Raw genomic sequence first — 22368 nt, forward strand, 5'->3', positions numbered from 1 at the left:
GATGGATAAAAGGCAGCTCATGAATGCTTTGGTGGAAACGGGTCGAGAGAAGAACACAAGACGAAACAAAGGAGACAAGGCTGCTGAGTACCGTAAATTACGGTCCTACCGTAATTTACGGTAGACATGATTTTTGTTGATTCTTGCACCGTAAACCAGGCTTGACTCACCGTAACACTTTGATGACCACCGTAAATTACGGTGGAGCCGTAATTTACGGTGGTGCCTGAACGTGAAAAGTGTAACTGCCACAATATACTCGTTTTTTGGTGTGTCTTTTGGTATTATCTCATCATTGACGGTTCTTGGAGACTTGGGAGGCGAATTTGGAGTATTTGCTTGCTTTGTGAACAATTCTAAACATTCGGTTTGTGTTTTTAATTCGTATGAACACTAGATTAATGTTGATGATGATTCACCGAGCCATGTCCGGCTAAACTCTTCGGTGATCATCTTAGGTGAATGTTTCTAAGACTTTTGTGTGTTAAATTTCTGCATTTCTAGAATGATATCTTGCGTTGCTTGAATGTCATGGTGTATGTTTGATTGATTGTAGCGTGTTAATCTATATTACAATTTCTGGTCTCGATCGTACGTTCTTGGTGCCGTTGGCAACCGAGATATCACGGGAAGGGTTAGGGTTGGTTATTGGTTAATAGGTCATCGGGAAACAACCTCGCATTATCTAATCCGAGTACTTTGTTCCCTTTTATCACTTCAATCACACATACACGAGTTATGTCTATGTAACTCTTTCTAGTGAAATTGCACACAACTGTTCGAAGAAACTGAAACCTAGGGTGATCACTGTTCTCTCCTAATTGTTTACAACCTACTTTGATTTGAATTAGTTCTTAAGTTAGTTTTCCAAAACAACAATCCACAATCTTGAATTTTAAATTTCTGCAATTTAGTTTAATTTTAGTATAAATACAAAGCTACACAATCAACACATTTTCCACATACTCCCTGAGTTCGATACCCTACTACCGCTAACTACAGTTGTTTAGGGATTAAATTTGCGTGACCCACGACATCACGTCAAATTTTGGCGCCGTTGCCGGGGAGTAGTGCGCAACGTGTGTTAGTTTAATAGTTTTGTTTGTTATTTTCGGGTTTACGCTGGTTGTGTTTAGTGTGCAGGTACTTCAGGTGTATGCATACTAGAGGCTCTCACAGGTCATCACCGCTATCGTTTGATCCGGAAATTGAAAGAACGCTACGACAAAACCGAGTTTTAGTGCGAGAAAACAAAATCATTGGTTCACCTACTTCACCCATTACACCGAGAAACATCATGGCTGATTCTCAGATACCACCTACAACCAGTCAAACAACCTCATCCTTTATACCTACTTCCACCCAACCATCACCAAACACTACATTACCTAATACCACCGCTGGATTTACACCAACCAATTCCACTCAACCAATCACCACTCAAAATGAGCCTACCATCACTTACGATCCATCCACCACAATCCCACCATTATCTCACTTCTTTCCCCCAACTACGGGTCAATCATCATCTACCTTCACAATTGCACCCAATTCAACTATTGTGCATACTACCCCATCCTTTAGACCACAACAATCGGGTTTTCAGTATTCAAACATTCCATTTGGGCAAACCTCGGGAATGCAAGGGGGTGATTATGATGAGGGATTTGAAGACTTTGAGGGGTATGAAGATGATGGGTATGGTTATGGAGATTATGGTGATCAAGGGGATTTTGGGTATGTTCAGAGTCAATCTCAAGGGATGGCGAGTGTTGGTGGAATGCAACATCAACAACTTATACCACAACATATTCGGCCAAGACCACAAGGGCCACCAATGCCACAACCGATTCCATTGCAACAGGTCCGGCCACAACATGTACACCAACAACCATTTCAAAGACCGCCTCAGCGCCCACCGATGCGACCACAACAGTTTCAACAACCGATCGCACCACAAGGGCAAGTACCAAGACCGAATGGGCCGATTATTCTGAGAGGTAGGTATGGTGTGCCACGAAGACATCTTAGAGAACAAGCAAGGGGAATAGAGGCACATTTCAGGCCAATCATTACTCAAAACCCCTCACCGGTGGTTATCCCTCACAACAACCAAGGGAGAACTTTTGAAGTAAGAACAAACTCGTTGCAAAGTTTACCGAAGTATAAAGGGTTAGCAACGGAGGAGCCGTATTTCCATCTAGAGGCCTATGACTCAATTTGCAATACTTTTGGGAGTCAAGGTTTTTCGGCCGATGAAGTCAAGTTAGTCTTATTTCAGTTTTCTTTGGAGGATAAGGCAAAGAAGTGGTTCTACACTTTGCCTTCGGCATCAATATATACATGGGGGGAGATGCAACAAACCTTTTTGGATGAATTCTACACCGCCCAAAAGACCAATGATGCGCGGAAGGGGTTGAGAAGTTTTCAACAACAACACGGTGAGATGTTCCATGAGGCGTTTGAGCGTTTTAACATGATGATTAAAAACTGCCCTCATCATGGGATTGAGTTATGGGAGTTAATGAACGCTTTTCATGAGGGGTTAAGTGCCGAAGATGCACGGGATTTAATGTCTATCACCGGAGGGACATTTGGAACGAATTATGAGAATGAAGATTGGGAGTTTTTGGAGAGTATGGCAACTACATCAAAAAGGAAAGCCCAAGCTTCGAGGAGAGCTCGACCAACAACTAACCGACCACAAGTGCATGCCATAGATGAAGGTAATGTTCAAACTACTAATCAAATTTATGATGTGTGTGCTTTGTGTAATGAAATAGGTCACGCGGCTGAAAATTGCCAAGGAATGTTGGAAGGGCAATACGAGGAAGTTCATGCGGTCCAAGGTCAAGGCCAAGGAGGAGGTGGTAGGAACTACAACAACATGAATTCTAATACCTACCACCCCGGGTTGAGGAATCACCCGAACTTTAGATATGGGAACCCGTCAAATCAAGCGAACCCAAATTTTCAAGGTAGCCAAGGTAATTTTGGTTCACGGCCATCTTATAATAATCAAGGTGGGTACCGGGGCGGAAATAACCAAGGGTATCAAAAACAATACCAAACGGGTCAAGATCAAGGGGGATCTTCGGGTGGAAATGAGGTGATGGAGATGCTTAAAAGCATGCAATTGGAAATGCAAAAGCGAAATCAACTTGATGAAGTGCGGATGCAAAAAGATGAGGTTCGCGATAAAAGCATCCATTCACTAACAACCCAAATGGGTCAATTAGCGACCGAGGTGGCAGAATTGAAGAAAGGTAAGGGTCAACTTCCAAGCGACACAAAGGTAAACCCTTCACATGGTTCGTCACGAGGTAACGTTAATATTAACCATGTTAGTGTGTTAAGAAGTGGTAAAGAGTTTAAGGCCAATTTGTCACCCGAATTGGTCGAGGGGGTGGTTGAGGACATCACGGGAATGGAAAGTGATGATGAACCTTCACCGGTTAAACCAAAAGAAATAACTATTAAAAAACCGGGGTTGGGTGAAAGTGAAAAGAATGAAAGTGAAAAGATTGAGGGTGAACCGAGTCAAGTGCCATTCCCATCGGCTTTACTTGACCCGGGAAAGAAAAATTTTATTGTGTCAAGGGGTCCTCAAAAAGAGGAAATGTGGGATATGTTCAAACAAGTTAAAATAAATCTCCCACTTCTTGATGCAATAAAACAAGTTCCCGCTTATGCAAAATTCTTAAAAGAATTATGCACACAAAAGAGGCAAAACAAGAAAAAAGTGCCTAAGCGGGTAGATTTGACCGGGCAAGTGAGTGCGGTGTTGAATGGGGAGCTTCCTCCTAAGCTCCAAGATCCAGGCATGCCATTGATTAATGTACAAGTTGGTAATTTTCAAATGGCTAAGGCGTTGCTAGATCTTGGAGCCGGAGTTAGCATTTTACCGGGGGGATTATACGACCAATATGACTTTGGTCCATTAGCAAGGGTAGAGACAACGGTTGTTTTGGCCGATTTGTCTCATAAGTTGCCCCGGGGTATGGTTCAAAATGTTATTGTTAAAATTGATGAGTTTTACTACCCGGTGGACTTTTTGGTTTTGGACTACTCATCGGCGGACCCTAAACAACAACAGAACATAATTTTGGGTCGGCCATTTTTAAGCACCGCACATGCTATTATCGATTGTAGATTTGGTACGGTTGATATGGCATTCGGAAATCGAAAAATGCGTTTGAATGTTTTTACTAACAATTCTAATGCTAACGGTGTTGATGAGTGTTTTATGGCAGACATAGTAGATGGATGCAACCCGCATGAGTATGAGGAGGATGGTTTGGATATTTGCCTGTGTGACTTTTCTGAACAGGTACATGCTTATGCACTACGGGTTGAAGAGGAGGCACAAGATGTGATGGCGCTGAAAGAAGGTAGACCACCATGGACCCATCAATTCGAGGGTCTACCGGTGGAAATCGATTCGGGTACAAAACCATCGTTGGAGGAACCACCAAAGTTAGAGCTCAAGGACTTGCCGGGCCACTTGAAGTATGTATTTTTAGGGGATAATGACACTTTGCCGGTCATTATTGCCTCTAATTTGGAAGTGGCACAAGAGCAAGCCTTGATGGAGGTGTTAAAAGCGAACAAGGGTGCTATTGGATGGACGATTGCCGATCTTAAAGGAATTAGTCCATCCATCGTCATGCACAAAATTATCACAACCGAAGATGCCAAACCGACACGAGAAGCTCAAAGGCGGTTGAACCCGAACCTAAGGGAGGTAGTAAAAAAGGAGGTAATTAAATGGTTGGATGCGGGAATCATCTATCCGATTTCGGATAGTGCTTGGGTGAGTCCCACCCAGGTTGTGCCTAAGAAGGCCGGCATTCAAGTAGTCAAGGACGAAAGTGGTGAACAAATTGCCACCCGACCGGTTACCGGATGGCGGGTGTGTATTGACTACAGAAAACTGAATGCCGCCACTTCTAAGGACCATTTCCCGCTACCTTTTATTGACCAAATTATTGAAAAATTGTCGGGTCAAAAATATTATTGCTTCTTAGATGGGTATTCGGGTTATAATCAAATTGCCATACACCCGGATGACCAACACAAGACCACCTTCACATGCCCATACGGCACTTTTGCCTTTAGGCGAATGCCGTTTGGGTTGTGTAATGCTCCGGCAACTTTTCAACGATGTATGATGAGTATTTTCTCGGACATGGTTGGAGAGTCGCTCGAAGTGTTCATGGATGATTTTTCCATTTTTGGCACTACTTTTGATGCTTGTCTCAACGAATTGCAAAAGGTTTTAAAAAGGTGCGTTGAGAAAAATTTGGTGCTAAGTTGGGAGAAAAGTCACTTCATGGTGCAAGAGGGCATTGTGTTGGGACACGTGATTTCGGAAAGGGGGATGGAGGTGGATAAGGCAAAGATACGGGTAATTTCATCGTTGCCACCTCCTAAAAATGTTAAGGGTGTACGGTCATTCTTGGGACACGCGGGTTTTTATCGACGTTTCATTAAGGGTTTTAGTGTTATCACCAAACCCTTATGCAATTTGTTATTAAAAGATGTCCCGTTTGACTTTACTAATGAATGTATGCAAGCGTTTACTGTTTTGAAGGAACATTTGGTCAAGGCGCCTATCTTGCAACCACCTGATTGGTCAAAGCCGTTCGAGATAATGTGTGATGCAAGCGATACCACTATTGGTGCAGTTTTGGGTCAACGGGTTGACAAGAAGCCGGTGGTTATCTACTATGCAAGCAAAACTTTATCCGAAGCGCAACTTAACTACACCACAACCGAGAAGGAATTACTAGCGGTGGTGTACGCTTTGGATAAGTTTCGCTCGTATATTTGGGGAAGCAAGGTAGTAGTTTATTCCGATCATAGTGCGGTTCGGTATTTAATGGAGAAAAAGGATGCGAAGCCGCGTTTGATTCGGTGGGTTTTATTGTTGCAAGAATTTGATCTAGAGATCCGAGACAAGAAAGGAAGCGAGAATGTAGTCGCGGATCATTTGTCTAGGATTCCGGTAGAGGGGACCGATGATGTAAGTGAAATCAATGAAAGTTTCCCCGACGAGCAACTGTTAGCCGTGTCCACTTTTGTTGCCCCGTGGTACGCTCACTATGTTAACTACTTAGCCACGGGTGCCATTCCGACCCATTGGACCAAAAAGCGTCGTCAACAATTCATGGTCCAAGTGAGGCAATATATTTGGGATGAGCCGGATCTCTTCAAGATCGGACCGGATCAAGTTATTCGGAGGTGTGTGCCTGAGACGGAAGTGTTGGAAATTTTAACGCACGCCCATTCGTCCGCTTGCGGGGGTCATTTTAGTGGACATAAAACAGGTTATCGGGTACTATCTTGTGGGTTTTATTGGCCCACTATTTTCAAGGATGCAATTGAGTTCGCCCGGAATTGTGTAAACTGCCAAAAGATGGGTAGCATATCGAAGAGGGACGAGATGCCACTACAACCAATCTTGGTTGTAGAGATATTTGATGTATGGGGAATAGATTTCATGGGTCCGTTTCCGAATTCGAATGGCTTCCTTTATATTCTTGTGGCAGTAGATTATGTCTCGAAGTGGATTGAGGCCATTGCAACGCGAACAAACGACCATTCGGTTGTTTGTAAATTTGTTCAATCCAACATCTTCTCGCGCTTCGGAATTCCGCGGGTCATTATAAGCGACGGTGGTTCACATTTCAAAAATTTTAACTTCGGAAAATTGTTGAAGAGGTATAGCGTGAATCATCGAGTCGCAACACCTTACCATCCGCAAACGAGTGGACAAGTCGAAGTGTCCAATCGGCAAATCAAGGAGATCCTCATGAAAACGGTAAGAACGGACCGAAAGGATTGGTCGAGCAAGTTGGATGATGCTTTGTGGGCGTACCGTACGGCCTACAAGACTCCGATTGGCACAACACCTTACCGGATGGTGTATGGTAAGGGTTGTCATTTACCTATGGAGTTGGCGCATCGGGCGCATTGGGCGATCAAGACAGTTAATGCGGATTACGACGAGGCAGGTAAGTTGCGGAAATTACAATTGAGTGAGATAGAAGAAATTCGAGATGAGGCGTACGAATGCGCATCGGCTTATAAGGATAAGCTAAAGAAAGTACATGATGCGAAGTTACGCAAGAAAACGTTCGAAGTGGGTCAGAAGGTTTGGTTGTACAACTCACGGTTGAAAATGTTTGCGGGCAAGCTTAAAAGTAAATGGATGGGTCCGTATGTTATTCGACGAGTTGGGCAATTTGGTGATGTGGACATCCAAGACGAGCAAACGTTGAAACAACAAACGGTGAACGGTCACCGCTTGAAGCCGTACTTGGAAGGAAATGACATCAATAACTTGGAGCTTGACAAAGCGGGCTACATCCTACGCCCGGTTGAGGAGGAACAATCGTAAGAGGCCCAGGTTTGGTGATAGTGTACATAGTAGTTTTGTTTTGTTTTGTTTGTATAGTGCATAATTGCCATAGTTCCTCGAAGTCCGTGTTCGAAACAAGTGTGGGGAAGTTCGGGTCGCGAATTGCTCTTACATCGTGTTGAGGACAACACGGGATTTTTGAGAGGGTAGGGTGATTTAAAAGTAAAAAAAAATCGAAAAATTTAAAAAATCTAAAAAAATTTGGTCACATAAACCTCAAGTTTTACCAAAATGCACATGCCCAGTGTTCACCGTAAATTACGGTGGAGCCGTAATTTACGGTGGTTATTAAAAATTTTTTGAGTTTTATGGTGAAAACCCTCTGTGTTACGGTGAAAATTGAGGCCTGCAGGTTACCGTAAATTACGGTATTGCCGTAATTTACGGTGGTGAAAAAAATGGTTGGAGTTTACGATGGAAACAGCCTGAATTACGGTGAATATTTGACATCCAGGTCTCACCGTAATTTACGGTGAGACCGTAAATTACGGTACGCGATGAATCTGTCTCCGTCGGTTGGGATTCTGCATATACATAAAAAAAAAAAAAAAACGAAAACAAACAGGATTTCACGTGTATTAACCCTAGCCACTTATTCATTCCTCACTTTTCACCAACTTCTTCTTCTCTAAGACCCACATCCTCCTTCTTCTTCTTCCACCTTCTTTTCTTCATAAAACCTTCAATCCTTGCCCAAATCAAGTGAGGTTTTGGTCTCAATCGACTAATTTTTCCCAAGCTTCGTGATTGTGAGGAGGAATTCCAGAGAAAACGCGGTTTTGGGGTCGAAGTTTGAAACCCTAGGTTGAGATAATTTGGGGGTTTTGGGATTTTTAGTTTCACAAGCATCCTCTCATCTTGAAACAAGGTATGAACACTTATTTTACTATATTATGGAGATGCATTGTGAAAAACAAGGTGATTTAGGTTATATGTTCTTGCCCACTTGCTTGTTGCTAGGATATGAGTATGGAATTGTTATTGAACATGGTTGATGGTTGTAGATGTAGGAATTATGGTTAAAGTAGTGAACTTTTGGGATGTTCTACATTGTAGAGACACCATGCCCAATTTTTGAAAAATCCTTGATACATTTTGGGATCACTAACATCTACAACCATGGCAACAAGCAAGTGTGGGGATGATTTGTGAAGAGAATGTTAATTTTTGTGTTGTTTTGTTGTTTCTTCATGTGTGTAGGAAATGGCAAAGACAAAGGAAAAGCCGGGGTCAAGTTCATCCTCGTCAAGAGGCAAGGGCAAGGAGAAGGAGCAGCCATCGAAGAAGAGGCAATATCTTGGTAGGGTTAGTGAAAGCGAGGAAGAGGAAGAGATGCAGTTAGACCCAAGTGATAAACCGGTGTGGAATTCGGGGTCGTTGGATGACCAACCCGAAATTTGGCAGCCAACTCTGTATAACGACTGCATGAACAAGTTAAAGAATAAAGCGGCCGCATTCATCTGTGAAAGAGATGTTGATGAGCCTCAGTTGGGCCAGTTCGGGGTGTATGACAAGTTCCGTGCTTTGGGTTGGGAAGGAGCACTCAAGTGTTGGGATAAGGATAAGAGCAATTTGTTTTTGACTGAGATTCAGGAGTGGATGGCAACGCTTAAATGTCACAACTTCCACAGGCCATCACAAATGAAGTTGGTTGGGACGGTACATGGGGTACCAGTTGAAATGTCATTCGATACGTTGAAGAAGTTGGGAAAATATGATAGCCTTCCAACTAGGGAGTACATGATTCCCACGCTTGATGATTTATTGCTCAAACCCGAGAAGCACGTGACATGGAACAGTATGTTGGCTGATTTGTTTTTGCCCGGTAGGTATGGTGGCGTGTTATACCGAAAAAATCTGAAGATAGAAGCCAAGCTCTTGCATACGATCTGTTTACTTAATGTCATCCCAAGGAGAGGGGATAAAGAACAGGTGAGGTTTCCAGAGATACCTGTTCTGTATTCATTGATGCACGGGTCCCCACGGTTTCCAATACGCTACCTGATTATGCACCATTTGTGGATATGCCGGAACAAATACGGGAGAGACATTGTCCCGTACTGCCGCATCATAACGGGCTTAATGAAACAGCAGAAGGCACTCACATCTGAAGACTGCGGTTTAACGAAAAGGCACTTGCCTTTTACTTTGGATAGGTTGGGAAACGTTTGGACATACACTTCGTCTGAACGTTATCACAAGCTGAAATCGGAGGGTCAACGGTGGAGGGCGTTGAAATTAGGTGCAAGGGAGTTGTTACCGGGAGAACCGGATGAACCTGAAAGCGATGAAGAGTTAATTCCGAGTGGGGATGATGATTACGCAGACGAGCCAACGGGTGGTGCAAATGTTGGTTTTGGGGCTTTTCATGGTGGTCATGGTGGCACATTTTACGACTATGCGCAGCAACCATATGAGCCGGGGTGGGCTTATAGTGGTTCAATGCAGGAGGTGATCGAGAGCCAACGCCCGTCGGCGGCCATCTTTGATACTTGGTCGGGTCCGGAGAGGTCGTTATTTGATCAAGGCACGCGGAATAGCGCTAGTATTGAGCGGGCGCTTAAACATAGCTTCGACCGCAATGAATCGTGGCACCGGACCCACGCATATTCGCAGGAGGTGGAAATGAATAACCGATATCACGATGATCAGATGAGGCGGATGCATGCGGACTGGCATGCTGGGAGGCCGGTGGTTGAGGATCCACAACATGTGGATTATGCCTCATTGCCACCATATGATGGCAGCGTTTCGTATGCGACCCCACAGCTCCACCATTCCCAGTGGCTCGATCCACGACAGCAAGAGGGACAACAACAACAAGAGGGAAGCAGTAGCGGCTCGTTCGGGTTTGGAGAATGGAACGATATGATGTCGTCCATCTTTGGGCCCCCAGGACCGCGTTATTATTGATCAGGTGGTATTCTCTCTCTTGTATAGTTTGTATATATTTGTTGGTTTATGTTGATTATGGTGGGAGGATGGGTGGTGATTGATCATATGATTGATTGTTGGGTTTGGTTGGTTGGTGGTGTTGTGTTTAAAATGAAAAACATAAAAAAAATATAAAATGAAAAAAATACAAAAAAAAAAAAAAAAAATAAATTTGGGGTTTGAGATGAGAAGCTTCTTGTGGATGTTGATTGAAGTAGTGATCAAAACCTCCTAAGCCATACATTGGGGACAATGTATCCCAAGTGTGGGGATGGGGGGAATTTTTTGAAGATTTTTGAAAAAATTTTAAGCCGAGCAAAACAATGTGAAATCTTGTCGCCCCAATTTATCCCCAAGTCAATACACCGGCAACCCTTATTACCCTTTTCATTCTTGGTAAGAGTTGTAGCCACACGTGTATATAAATAATCTTTGATGAGAGTGGCTACGGGTGGGGGTGCGTTAGAACTTGTGCTTGAATGCAATTTGAATCTTTGTTAGACATGAATGTAGAAAGGATAAGGGCATTAGGTAGCCTCGTCGGTTGTGTGAGTGAGTGTGGGATTTGGGGGGTTGGACCTCATAAGTTATATATATGAGCATGGTAGTGAGAGGGGCGGGGGTTTGGTCATTTAGTTGCCCAATTTTGTGCCTAAAGCCTATCATTTGTTTCCCCTAGCTACTTACTTGAAAATGTACCCAAATTTGACCCGGTCTTATAGCATTAGTGATATAATTAGTAGTTTATGAGTTTGAAATAGTCATGGTTAGTGTATTATCGTATTGTGTGATTGAAAAAAAAAAAAAAATGAAAAGAAAAAAAAATGAAGAAAAAAAAAAAAAAAAAAAGAAGGTTTCATTGTCTTGTATATAGTAGTATGCATTGTTAGTTGTTTTTGGTAGCTGTAATAAAAAGACCGGGTCGAATTTTCGCTACTCATATATATTCCATTTCCTACCCATACACCTAGCCACATTACAACCTTTAAGCCCCTTTTGATTTGCATTCATGTTTGACCCGTTATAGGAGGATAGTTGATTCAGGTACAAGCTTATGATTGCGCAACCACCCGTTTGCCTAGTGTGTGTCTAGCTTATCTTTGCTAGTTTCCACTTGTAGCCGAGAGGAGAGAAATTGTGAGGGGTGTATTGCTTGGGGCATTAAAAAGGGGGTTGGTAAAGAAATTGCATGATTTGTTTGGCTGATTTGATCACTTGTTTCGAAACTATGTTGATGAGTTGCTTGGGACAAGCAACGGTTAAGTGTGGGGATGTGACGGGTGGTCCTTTGGACAACCCTTAAGTATGTTAAAACATGAAATAATCCTCCATTTAGCCGTGTAATTATCTTGGATTAGATAACTACGATGCTTATGTTTCAGGTGCGAATTAGGAGATAAGAGATGGATAAAAGGCAGCTCATGAATGCTTTGGTGGAAACGGGTCGAGAGAAGAACACAAGACGAAACAAAGGAGACAAGGCTGCTGAGTACCGTAAATTACGGTCCTACCGTAATTTACGGTAGACATGATTTTTGTTGATTCTTGCACCGTAAACCAGGCTTGACTCACCGTAACACTTTGATGACCACCGTAAATTACGGTGGAGCCGTAATTTACGGTGGTGCCTGAACGTGAAAAGTGTAACTGCCACAATATACTCGTTTTTTGGTGTGTCTTTTGGTATTATCTCATCATTGACGGTTCTTGGAGACTTGGGAGGCGAATTTGGAGTATTTGCTTGCTTTGTGAACAATTCTAAACATTCGGTTTGTGTTTTTAATTCGTATGAACACTAGATTAATGTTGATGATGATTCACCGAGCCATGTCCGGCTAAACTCTTCGGTGATCATCTTAGGTGAATGTTTCTAAGACTTTTGTGTGTTAAATTTCTGCATTTCTAGAATGATATCTTGCGTTGCTTGAATGTCATGGTGTATGTTTGATTGATTGTAGCGTGTTAATCTATATTACAATTTCTGGTCTCGATCGTACGTTCTTGGTGCCGTTGGCAACCGAGATATCACGGGAAGGGTTAGGGTTGGTTATTGGTTAATAGGTCATCGGGAAACAACCTCGCATTATCTAATCCGAGTACTTTGTTCCCTTTTATCACTTCAATCACACATACACGAGTTATGTCTATGTAACTCTTTCTAGTGAAATTGCACACAACTGTTCGAAGAAACTGAAACCTAGGGTGATCACTGTTCTCTCCTAATTGTTTACAACCTACTTTGATTTGAATTAGTTCTTAAGTTAGTTTTCCAAAACAACAATCCACAATCTTGAATTTTAAATTTCTGCAATTTAGTTTAATTTTAGTATAAATACAAAGCTACACAATCAACACATTTTCCACATACTCCCTGAGTTCGATACCCTACTACCGCTAACTACAGTTGTTTAGGGATTAAATTTGCGTGACCCACGACATCACGTCAGGGGTCCAACTAACCCGTTCAACAATAGTAACTCTAATTGGCGTGCTAACAATTATCGCTCCTCAGGTAACCCCCTGGTTTTCCATTAGGTCAATATCAAAGTAGGGGGGCCAGGTTTTTATTCTAGTGGGGGTTCGGGTCAAACAGGTCCATTTGCTAGTTCAGGTTCAGGGGGGCAGTTCAGAGGTGAGGGGTCAAACCAAGAGGTTCAACCTAAGAGTGAGGGATCAGGTGGTAGTTTGTCTAGGATAGAGGACCTTCTTTCCCAATTATTGGTTAAGGATCAGGCTACCCAACGTACCTTAGAGGACCACGCTACACTCCTAAAGAATAATCATTCAAGTTTCTTAGACCTTCAAAGGCAAGTTGGGGATATTGCACGCCAGTTGCAAGAACGACCTCCCGGTGAATTTTCGGGCAACATAAGGCCCAACCCATCTGGCTCTTTGAAGGCAATTTCAACCCGTAGTGGTAGGACCTTAGGAGAGATTGTGAGACCCGAGAGTGTTGAGATAGAAGATGAGGAGCCCGTAGATGAAGAGATTGAAATGGAGGCGCCCGGTAAGTGCAACCTAGGTTAATCCCAGCAAGTACCGCACACACCGGGGCGCCTTCGAGTGAGAAGAGTGTAGGAAAGAGACCCATTCAAGTTGTTCCATCACCCCATGTTGATATTTCCCGTGCTCCGTTTCCTTCCCGCCTTAAAAATCAAACTTATTCCAAAGAGTACGGGAAATTTTTAGAGATCTTTAAGCAGCTTAGAATCAACCTTCCTTTCATAGAAGCCCTCCAATCGATACCCAAATATGCAAAATTCTTAAAAGACCTTCTAAAACGTAAGGATAGGTTAGGAGAGGTTTCTAACATTCCCCTTAGTGGAGGATGTTCCGCCGTAGTGTTGAACAAGGTCCCGGAAAAATTGACGGATCCGGGCCTTTTTACTATCCCGTGCTTGTTTGGGAGTGATACCGAGTGTAGGGCCCTAGCCGATCTGGGAGCGAGTATAAACCTAATGTCGTATTCTATGTATGAGAGGGTAGGTCTAGGAGAGTTGTCACCTACACGCATGTCTTTGTCGCTAGCCGATAGATCCGTTAAGTATCCACGTGGCATTATCGAAAACCTTTTAGTCAAAGTGGATAAGTTCGTCTTCCCCGTAGACTTTGTCGTTCTTGATATGGAAGCCGACGAAAAGGTTCCTATCATTCTAGGACACCCATTCTTGTGTACCGCCAAGGCCATCATTGATGTCTTTGACGGGAAAATCACACTTCAAGTCGGTGAGGAGAGGGTCACTTTCGAGATAGCACGCTCCATGGAACATCCTAGTGGTTCCGATGATTTTAGTAGTCCTTGTCATTCGGTCTATTTCATAGAATCGTTTTTATCTTGTGTCGACCATTGCTTTGATTATATTAGTGGAGCCGACCTAGTTGATAGTAGGATAGATGAGGTAGTTGAGAAGGTAGAGGAGGTTGTTAGTGAGAGTGAAGAGGTAGAAGAGAACGAGTGGGTCCCCGAAGTGCTAGAATTGAGTGAAATTAAAAGTGAAAGTGAGAGTACACCTATAGAGAAGCCCGCCCCATTAGAACTCAAAGTCCTCCCGTCCCACTTAGAGTACGCTTTCTTAGGTGAGGGTTCCGAGTTTCCCGTCATTATTTCGTCTAAGTTAGAGGAGGGGGAGAAGGGTAGGTTATTAGAGGTATTGAGAGTGAATAGGGAAGCCATTGCATGGCGTCTTTCGGATATCAAGGGCATAAGCCCCACCTATTGTACCCACCAGATACTCATGGAAGATGACTATAAGCCGGTGGTGCAACCTCAAAGGCGCCTAAATCCGAACATGCAAGAGGTTGTTAAGAAAGAAGTGCTTAAGTTGTTAGATGCCGGGGTCATTTACCCCATTTCCGATTCACCATGGGTTAGCCCGACCTAAGTCGTCCCAAAGAAGGGTGGGATGACGGTGATCATGAACGAAAAGAACGAGTTAATCCCTTCCCGTACCGTTACCAGTTGGCGTGTGTGCATAGACTACCGAAAGTTAAACGACGCCACCCGGAAAGACCACTTCCCCTTACCATTCATTGACCAAATGTTGGAGCGTCTAGCGGGTCAACAATTTTATTGTTTTCTCGATGGATTTTTGGGTTATTTTCAGATCCCCATCGCCCCGGAGAATCAAGATAAAACGACGTTCACATGCCCTTACGACACTTATGCGTATCGCCGCATGCCTTTCGGGTTATGCAACGCTCCGGCTACTTTCCAAAGATGCATGGTTGCTATATTCCAAGACATGCTTGAGACTTCCATGGAGGTTTTCATGGATGACTTCTCGGTTTATGGCACCACTTTCGAGCAATGTCTTTTAAATCTTGATAGGATGCTTAAGAGGTGCATAGAGACAAATCTTATGTTGAATTGGGAGAAGTGTCACTTTATGGTGACGGAGGGGATAGTTTTAGGACACAAGGTGTCGAGAGAGGGTATAGAGGTGGATAGGGCCAAGATAGATACCATAAGTAGATTGCCTCCACCTACTAGTGTCAAGTCCGTTAGGAGCTTCCTAGGTCATGCGGGCTTTTATAGGCGTTTCATAAAGGATTTTTCCAAAATCACACGCCCCATGACTAGACTTTTAGAGAAGGATGTACCTTTCGTCTTCGACGAGGAGTGCATCAAGGCGTTTGACTTCTTGAAAGAACGACTCGTGAGTGCCCCAATACTTGTTTCGCCCGATTGGAGCTTACCTTTTGAGCTCATGTGTGATGCGAGCGATTATGCCGTAGGTGCGGTCTTAGGTCAAAGAGTCGATAAACACTTTCACTCAATCTACTACGCGAGCAAAACTCTAAATGATGCTCAAGAAAACTATACCACCACAGAAAAGGAACTCTTAGTCGTAGTGTTTGCGTTTGATAAGTTCCGCTCATATCTCGTGCTTTCCAAAACCACCGTGTTCACCGATCATGCCGCTTTGCGATTTCTATTCCAAAAGAAAGACGCGAAGCCGCTTCTTATTAGATGGATTCTTTTTCTCTCCGAGTTCAATATAGAAATTAAGGATAAAAAGGGAGCGGAAAACGTGGCCGCCGACTACTTGTCACATTTAGAGGATCCAAAGAGAGAAGAGGTTCGTGAAGATTCCATAGGAGACACTTTCCCCCATGAAACCATAGATTTTGTTAGTGCCGAGGTAGAGGGTTTGCCATGGTTCTCGGATTTGGCAAACTATTTAGCGACCGGAGATCTTGTGAGGGGTATGTCCTACCAACAAAAGAAAAAGCTTCTTAGGGAGGCTAGGAAGTATATTTGGGACGACCCATACCTCTTTAGGATAGGTGGAGATAGAGTGCTTAGGAGATGTGTTTCAAAGGAGGATGGTTTAGACATCCTTAGACATGTGCACGAGGGTTTAACGGGAGGCCATCACGGAGCGAATGTGACGGCACAAAAGGTATTTGATAGTGGGTTTTATTGGCCAACAGTAGTTAAGGATGCCGTAGAGTTTGTTAGGACATGTGACCGTTGCCAACGTACCGGCAATATCTCATCCAAGGATGAAATGCCTCAAAATCCCATCCAAGTCTTGGAAATCTTTAACGTATGGGGCATTGACTTCATGGGACCTTTCCCATCTTCAAGTGGGAATAGGTACATCCTCGTGGCCATTGATTACGTTTCGAAGTGGGTCGAAGCTCAAGCATTGCCCACCAATGATGCCCGAGTGGTGGTGAGATTCCTTAAAAAGCTATTCACGCGTTTCGGAGTCCCTAAAGCTATCATAAGTGACCGTGGCACGCATTTTTGCAATTCCGCCATGGAAAAGGCACTTGCACGCTACGGTGTCACTCACCGTCTTTCTACCGCATACCACCCGCAAACTAGTGGCCAAGTAGAGAATGCTAACCGAGGGGTGAAGAGAATCTTAGAGAAAACGGTAGGAAAAAGTAGAAAGGATTGGTCGGAAAAGCTCGACGACGCTTTGTGGGCATTCCGTACCGCCTATAAGACACCGTTAGGAACGACACCCTTTATGATTGTGTATGGCAAAGCTTGCCATCTTCCGGTAGAGTTAGAGCATAGGGCTTTATGGGTTTTGAAAACCGTTAATCTTGACCTTACCGAGGGCGCTAGAAGGAGGTTCTTCCAAATTCACGAGTTGGAAGCATTGAGGGATGCCGCCTATGAACGATCTTGGAGTATCAAGGAAAAAACTAAGGCGTTGCATGATAGGAGGTTGCGAGGCTTGAAAGAGTTTAAGGTAGGTGATAAAGTTCTTTTGTTCAATCAAGGTTGAAATTAATAGCAGGGAAATTGAAATCGAGATGGAGTGGGCCGTATGTGGTGAAAGAAGTGTTTCCATACGGCACGGTTGAATTATACGACGAAGTCGACAAAGGTGTGTGGAAGGTAAACGGTCATAGATTGAAACATTACTTGGGAGGTCCCATTGATACCACCGAAAAGGAAGAAATTCCTCTAGAGGACCCACCTACTTTCACCGACCAGTGAGTGCGAAAAGCTTCGTGTGTAGAGTATGTACCGTTTGTAAATTTCTTAATTTTTCGTCTTTTTCGTAGTTTTTCGGTGGCTGTTTTGTGTCGTTGAGAATTTTGCAGGTTTCATCACCGCTACGGAACGGAGAAAGCATGAGAAAAGAGGTCCCAGGTATGTGTCTTGGACACTTAGAAAAAATTTTGAGGGTTTTGGATGGTTTGGGAAAAGTTAAGAAATTTTTCTAAGGCATGAAACACAAAATTTTCCGCAACCTTCTGCCAAAAATGATGCATCGCGCGACGCCAAAGGCCCTCGCGTCACGCGAGGGTTAAAGGTTCAAAATCAATTAAAAACTACACCGCCGCGTTACGCGAGGCCCCCCCTGGACCCACCGTGTCACGCGACGCCTCTATGAACCGTTTAAAATCGTTTTTTCTTGAACCTGTTGCTGAAATGTTTCCTTTTCCCCAATTACAAACCCTAAATCGCGAATTTCACAAAAATCTTCATATCTCACTCGTTTTTCCACCAAATCTCTCCGTTCTTCTTCCTAAATCACCACAATCACATTCCCCACAATCTTAACCATCAATTTCACCCGAATTCGCGCTCCATTCTCGCGTTTTTGGACAAATTCATGCACCAAAAGTTCAAGGCTTCATTTTTCTTGCTAAATCCGAATCCAAGGTATGATTTCTGTGATTTCTCACTAGTAGTTAACTTTATTGCTTAGTTGTAGTGTCGGGTCAGTCATGTCTTAGATTTAGGGTTTGTGTAGGTTGATAAAGTTAGGATTTTTGAGCCTTTTGTCATGTTAGTGGTATGCGGGTTGTTATGTTTGGGATGTTTACATACAATGGGGTCTACGGATGGTTCGGGTTGGTTTGTTTGAGGTTGTTTGACACTTGTGGGGTATGTTTGGACAACTAGACAACATGTTTGAGCTTTACGGGTTTGTTTGGCTATAACTACGAATTTTTGCTAAGAAATAGGTTTTTGAACTGATTTTTGCAAGTATGTTCAGTTTTCTAAACAGATTTTGTTGCCACCAACGTTGCGTCAAGGTTTAAAAAGTCAAACTCTCACGTGTTTTCGCGTCAAGTGTGGGGATATTTTGGCACTTACGCTTAATTGAGGACAATTAAAGTGCCGGGAGGAGATAGTGTACATTGAGTCGTAGGTCGTTCGAGTCATTGAGTCTAGTAGTGTCTTTAGAGTAGTAGTTTGAGTCTAGTGTCGGGTTTACTTATATGCATGTACAAGTTCACAACATTTTGCCTGTACTCAATCTCCATTCGGGTAGAATGATGTGTAACTTAAGCTTTTGTAAACGGTAATCCATGTTTTCGAAATTAGCCGCGAATGAAATGCTATACGGCTATTTCATAAAAATAAAAATACAAAAAAAATTAAAAAATTAAAAATACCAAAAATAGCTTGTGATTACTAACAATTTGCATTGTTTCTCTTGTCAAATCTTTCTTGTTTTGCAGAATATGTCGGGTGCAGGTTCGTCGTCAAACCCAAGGAAAAGGAGGATCAAGTATCGCGGGAACGACAGGAGAGTGTATACCCGGATTGAGAGGTCGGTCGATCACCCGGTATTGGATTTTGAAGAGGATACCGAAGAGAGGGGAAAGCTCACGAAGTATGTGGTAACTCAAACATTGGAGCATCGTGTAATTGATTGGGAATGGTTACAAGGCATGGGAGCGAGTGAGCGTGTGGCAGAATTATTAGGGCCGAGGTTGAGGATGGCAATGGATTATTGTGACGGGCCGCAGTATACCGAACTTACAATTGAGTTTCATTGTACCTTCCGTCATAAAGAGGGTGCTTTGCTGAAAATAATGCGGTAGCGTTCCCATTGGGCAGAAATCTTTATGAAATGAATATAGCTCAGTTTGGAGTGGCCCTAGGTTTTTACACACCGGAAGAAGTGGCGACAGAGGAGTTTGTCAATGGTTTAAGGGGTGTGTATAATCACGCTCGGCCGAAATGTTTAGGCCCGACGGACTTGGCTGAATTTTGGGATACGATCTCGACCCAACCGTTCGCCCACACGAACCTTATCACCTTGGTTCGTGATCCGATATATAGGTATATTTTGAAGGCGTTGGCGACGACGGTTGTAGCGAGGAAGTCGGGCGAGAATAAAGCGAATTGGTTAGAGATTTTCGCGTTGATGTGTAATCACTCGGACCAAAAACATAGATATACTTAACTAAAACCAAAGCTTGCGTTAGCTGCGATTGCGAATATATTTGTCCACTTTAAACCCGAATCCAATCCTAAGCCCTTGTCATGTGATTTTAATTTAAGTGCGGTCAGTTTACCTAGGGTCTCGCGCTAGAATCTACAGTCTACCTACTCCCGCCTCAAGCTTATAGGACTAAGAGAACGATCATTTGACCAATTCCCAACCGTCTTATATCAAAACCAAGAGAGTTTATAATCAAATTTTTTTTTTCTTTTTCCAATTTTTTTTCGCTTTTCTTTCTTTTTTTTTCATTCGTGAGTCTAGACGATGCTTTCCCTAACCAAGACGCAATCCGGCTGTAGAGTCGCTATCCCCAACCACAGATTACTTAAGTTTTGGTACTTTTTTTTTTGCACAGTCGATTTCACACACCCTAGCGGTAATCTTGCTGTAGAGTCGCTATCCCCAGCTCAGACTACATAGGAATGCATTACTTTCATTTAGTTTCTAGCCCACTTTTTATTCTATTTTTTTTTCATGATCAAAAACTCTAACGGTTTTAACTTATAACGGTGCCCATTATACTATTATTGGCGGTTTTAGTTTCCTATATCTCCCAGGCGAAAACCCACTAGTAGACCGACAATTAAGGTATATTAGATCAAAGGGACTTAAAACCAAACCCGGGCCTACCCACATATCCCTGACTAGACGCAAGCTCGATTTATTTAACTCATATTATTATTATTCGAAACCGAGCAAAAATTTGTCTTTTCTATCATTTTCCGTTCAAAAATGCAAACTTCTTTTTATTCGAAAGACATTTTCTGATTTTTCAATTTTTTTGGATTTCTTCAATTTTTTAATTTTTTTGTATTTTTTTTTTAAGAATTAAGACTCGATTATTTACATGTATTCCCATCCCCACACTTAGAGATTGCATTGTCCCTAATGCAAGAACGAAAACACGACTCGACACTACCTAACAACTACTAAATAAATAACGAACTAACTAAATAACTAGACGACGAAATAAATAAAAATACAACATCAACAACAAAAAGGGAAACGACTTAACTGAATATGTGAGACTGTCAAAGTGCCAGTCGTTTCCACATAAGCCCTCCAATACCGACAATAATATGATTTATTAGGTCTCCATATATATGCTGCTCGATTTATTTAACTCATATTATTATTATTTAACTCAAAAACTTGATGTGGAAAAAGTAGTTCAACTAAATAAACTAAAATTACCCTAAATTAAGACTCAAGTAATAAAAATCTAGACTCTTTAACCTGACTAAACTACTCACCGGCAAGTGTACCGGTCGACTCTAGCACAGAAAAGTAAGTCCGGATGTCGAACCCACAAGGACTCTAATGAATTACGTTAACGACTCTATTTAGACTAGACACTGACACGATTAAACAATTGTTGTGTTTTAGGGGGGGTTTTACTAAAATCCTAAAATTGCAATTAAAATGAAATTAAACTAGGACACGAACGAAGACTAGGGTTTTGATGCAGATGAGATTAAGGACTACCTAGACTTGAATCCAGTTTAACTATGAATGGACTTCTAACGGTTTTATTGTTGTATGGAGCCGGGATCGTAAAATACTAAACCTTAAGGTATTTCAATGCTAAGACTTCCCGACCCTTCTCAGGAAGAAACCTAGAAAACCCTACAAGGCTGTTATGAATACCGACTGTTAGATTTCCTCTCAGTCCTCTAACGACTCTAAAAGTGCCCTAATACAACTATCTACCTCTCAGCGCGACAATCTAAGGCAATTCTAGGTTCTGACTTGGTTTACTAGTGTCACGGCCCTCGGCCCGGTTTGACCCGGTTCAAGAGCCGTGGGGGAGGAATCCCGTGGTATCTTATTTAGGTGACAGCGGAAGTCTTTTAAGACAGGATCTTTTATTACTAAAAATGCCCGTTTAATATATTACATAAAGTTTTAGGGATAAAATCCCATAATTTACAATAAAATGATTTCACAAGGAAATCTTTATTTCTCAAAACATGTTTCTTTATTTATTCACATTGAGCCACTTCTCTGAGCTTGTAGTGCTTCACGGCACTTTTCTTGTATCACAACATATCACCTGAAACATGTTTGAAAAAGGTTTTGTCAGCAGGGAAATACTGAGTGAATCATTCTTGTTTATGTAAAGTCATGTTTAGTTATAATTTACAGTATTAAGAGCGATTACAATGTTTCTGATATCAAACCAACTACCCACAGTATTTGTCACTCGACTACCCATTGGCTATCTCGTTGTCCGAATGGTGTCTGTGACTATGGTCAGATCACCCATTGGCTAACTCGTTGTCCAATGGTGACGGGAAATAAGTAATGTATACAAAACCCCACATACCGGCTGTAATTTGGTGATTACAAAGACTTGATCCCTGTAATTATAACTCTGAAAATAATTTGGAGTTTTGTAAAATAGTTTGATAAAAAGAGAATGACTCACATTGCAGTTTTAACGAGCAAGATATAAGCCTACTGATTATCCTTGATTAAACCTAATTTAACACAATGCACACACAAACGGGTTAGTAACTAATACAGCAGTTACGTCAATTCACGAGATTAAACCCTCACAACGATTAGTACGGTGCAATACTTAATAATTTAACGGATTCACGACGAATAACAGAGCATAGTCCGAATTCGAACAGCACTCAAATATTCAAATCGAAATCACGACGAATAATCAAAGTATAAGCTCAATTTGAGCAGCACTCGGACAATCGTTGGATAGTTATAATCGATCGGACGTTGAATCGTAATAGCGATCGAGTTACTACCCTGATTGCGGTGGCACTTCGTGATCGTGTGTGTTTT

The 22368-nt window shown here is 42.5% G+C and overlaps 1 protein-coding gene and 1 non-coding gene across 2 annotated transcripts; one reads left to right on the forward strand and one right to left on the reverse strand.

Moving 5' to 3' along the window:
- Nucleotides 1-2402: 2402 nt before the first annotated feature.
- Nucleotides 2403-2508, reverse strand: LOC118486969. Its single transcript, XR_004880136.1, has one exon. It is a non-coding gene; the product is annotated as a small nucleolar RNA R71 (small nucleolar RNA).
- Nucleotides 2509-8148: 5640 nt separating this feature from the next.
- LOC110904646 lies at nt 8149-10443 on the forward strand. The gene is made up of 2 exons (XM_022150486.2): nt 8149-8291; nt 8624-10443. The coding sequence occupies exon 2, from the start codon at nt 8627-8629 to the stop codon at nt 10334-10336; it is 1710 nt and encodes a 569-aa protein (XP_022006178.1). The 5' UTR covers nt 8149-8291; nt 8624-8626; the 3' UTR covers nt 10337-10443.
- Nucleotides 10444-22368: the final 11925 nt, after the last annotated feature.

This window comes from Helianthus annuus, chromosome 14 (genome assembly GCF_002127325.2).
Source record: "Helianthus annuus cultivar XRQ/B chromosome 14, HanXRQr2.0-SUNRISE, whole genome shotgun sequence".
Classification (NCBI taxonomy): Eukaryota; Viridiplantae; Streptophyta; class Magnoliopsida; order Asterales; family Asteraceae; genus Helianthus; species Helianthus annuus.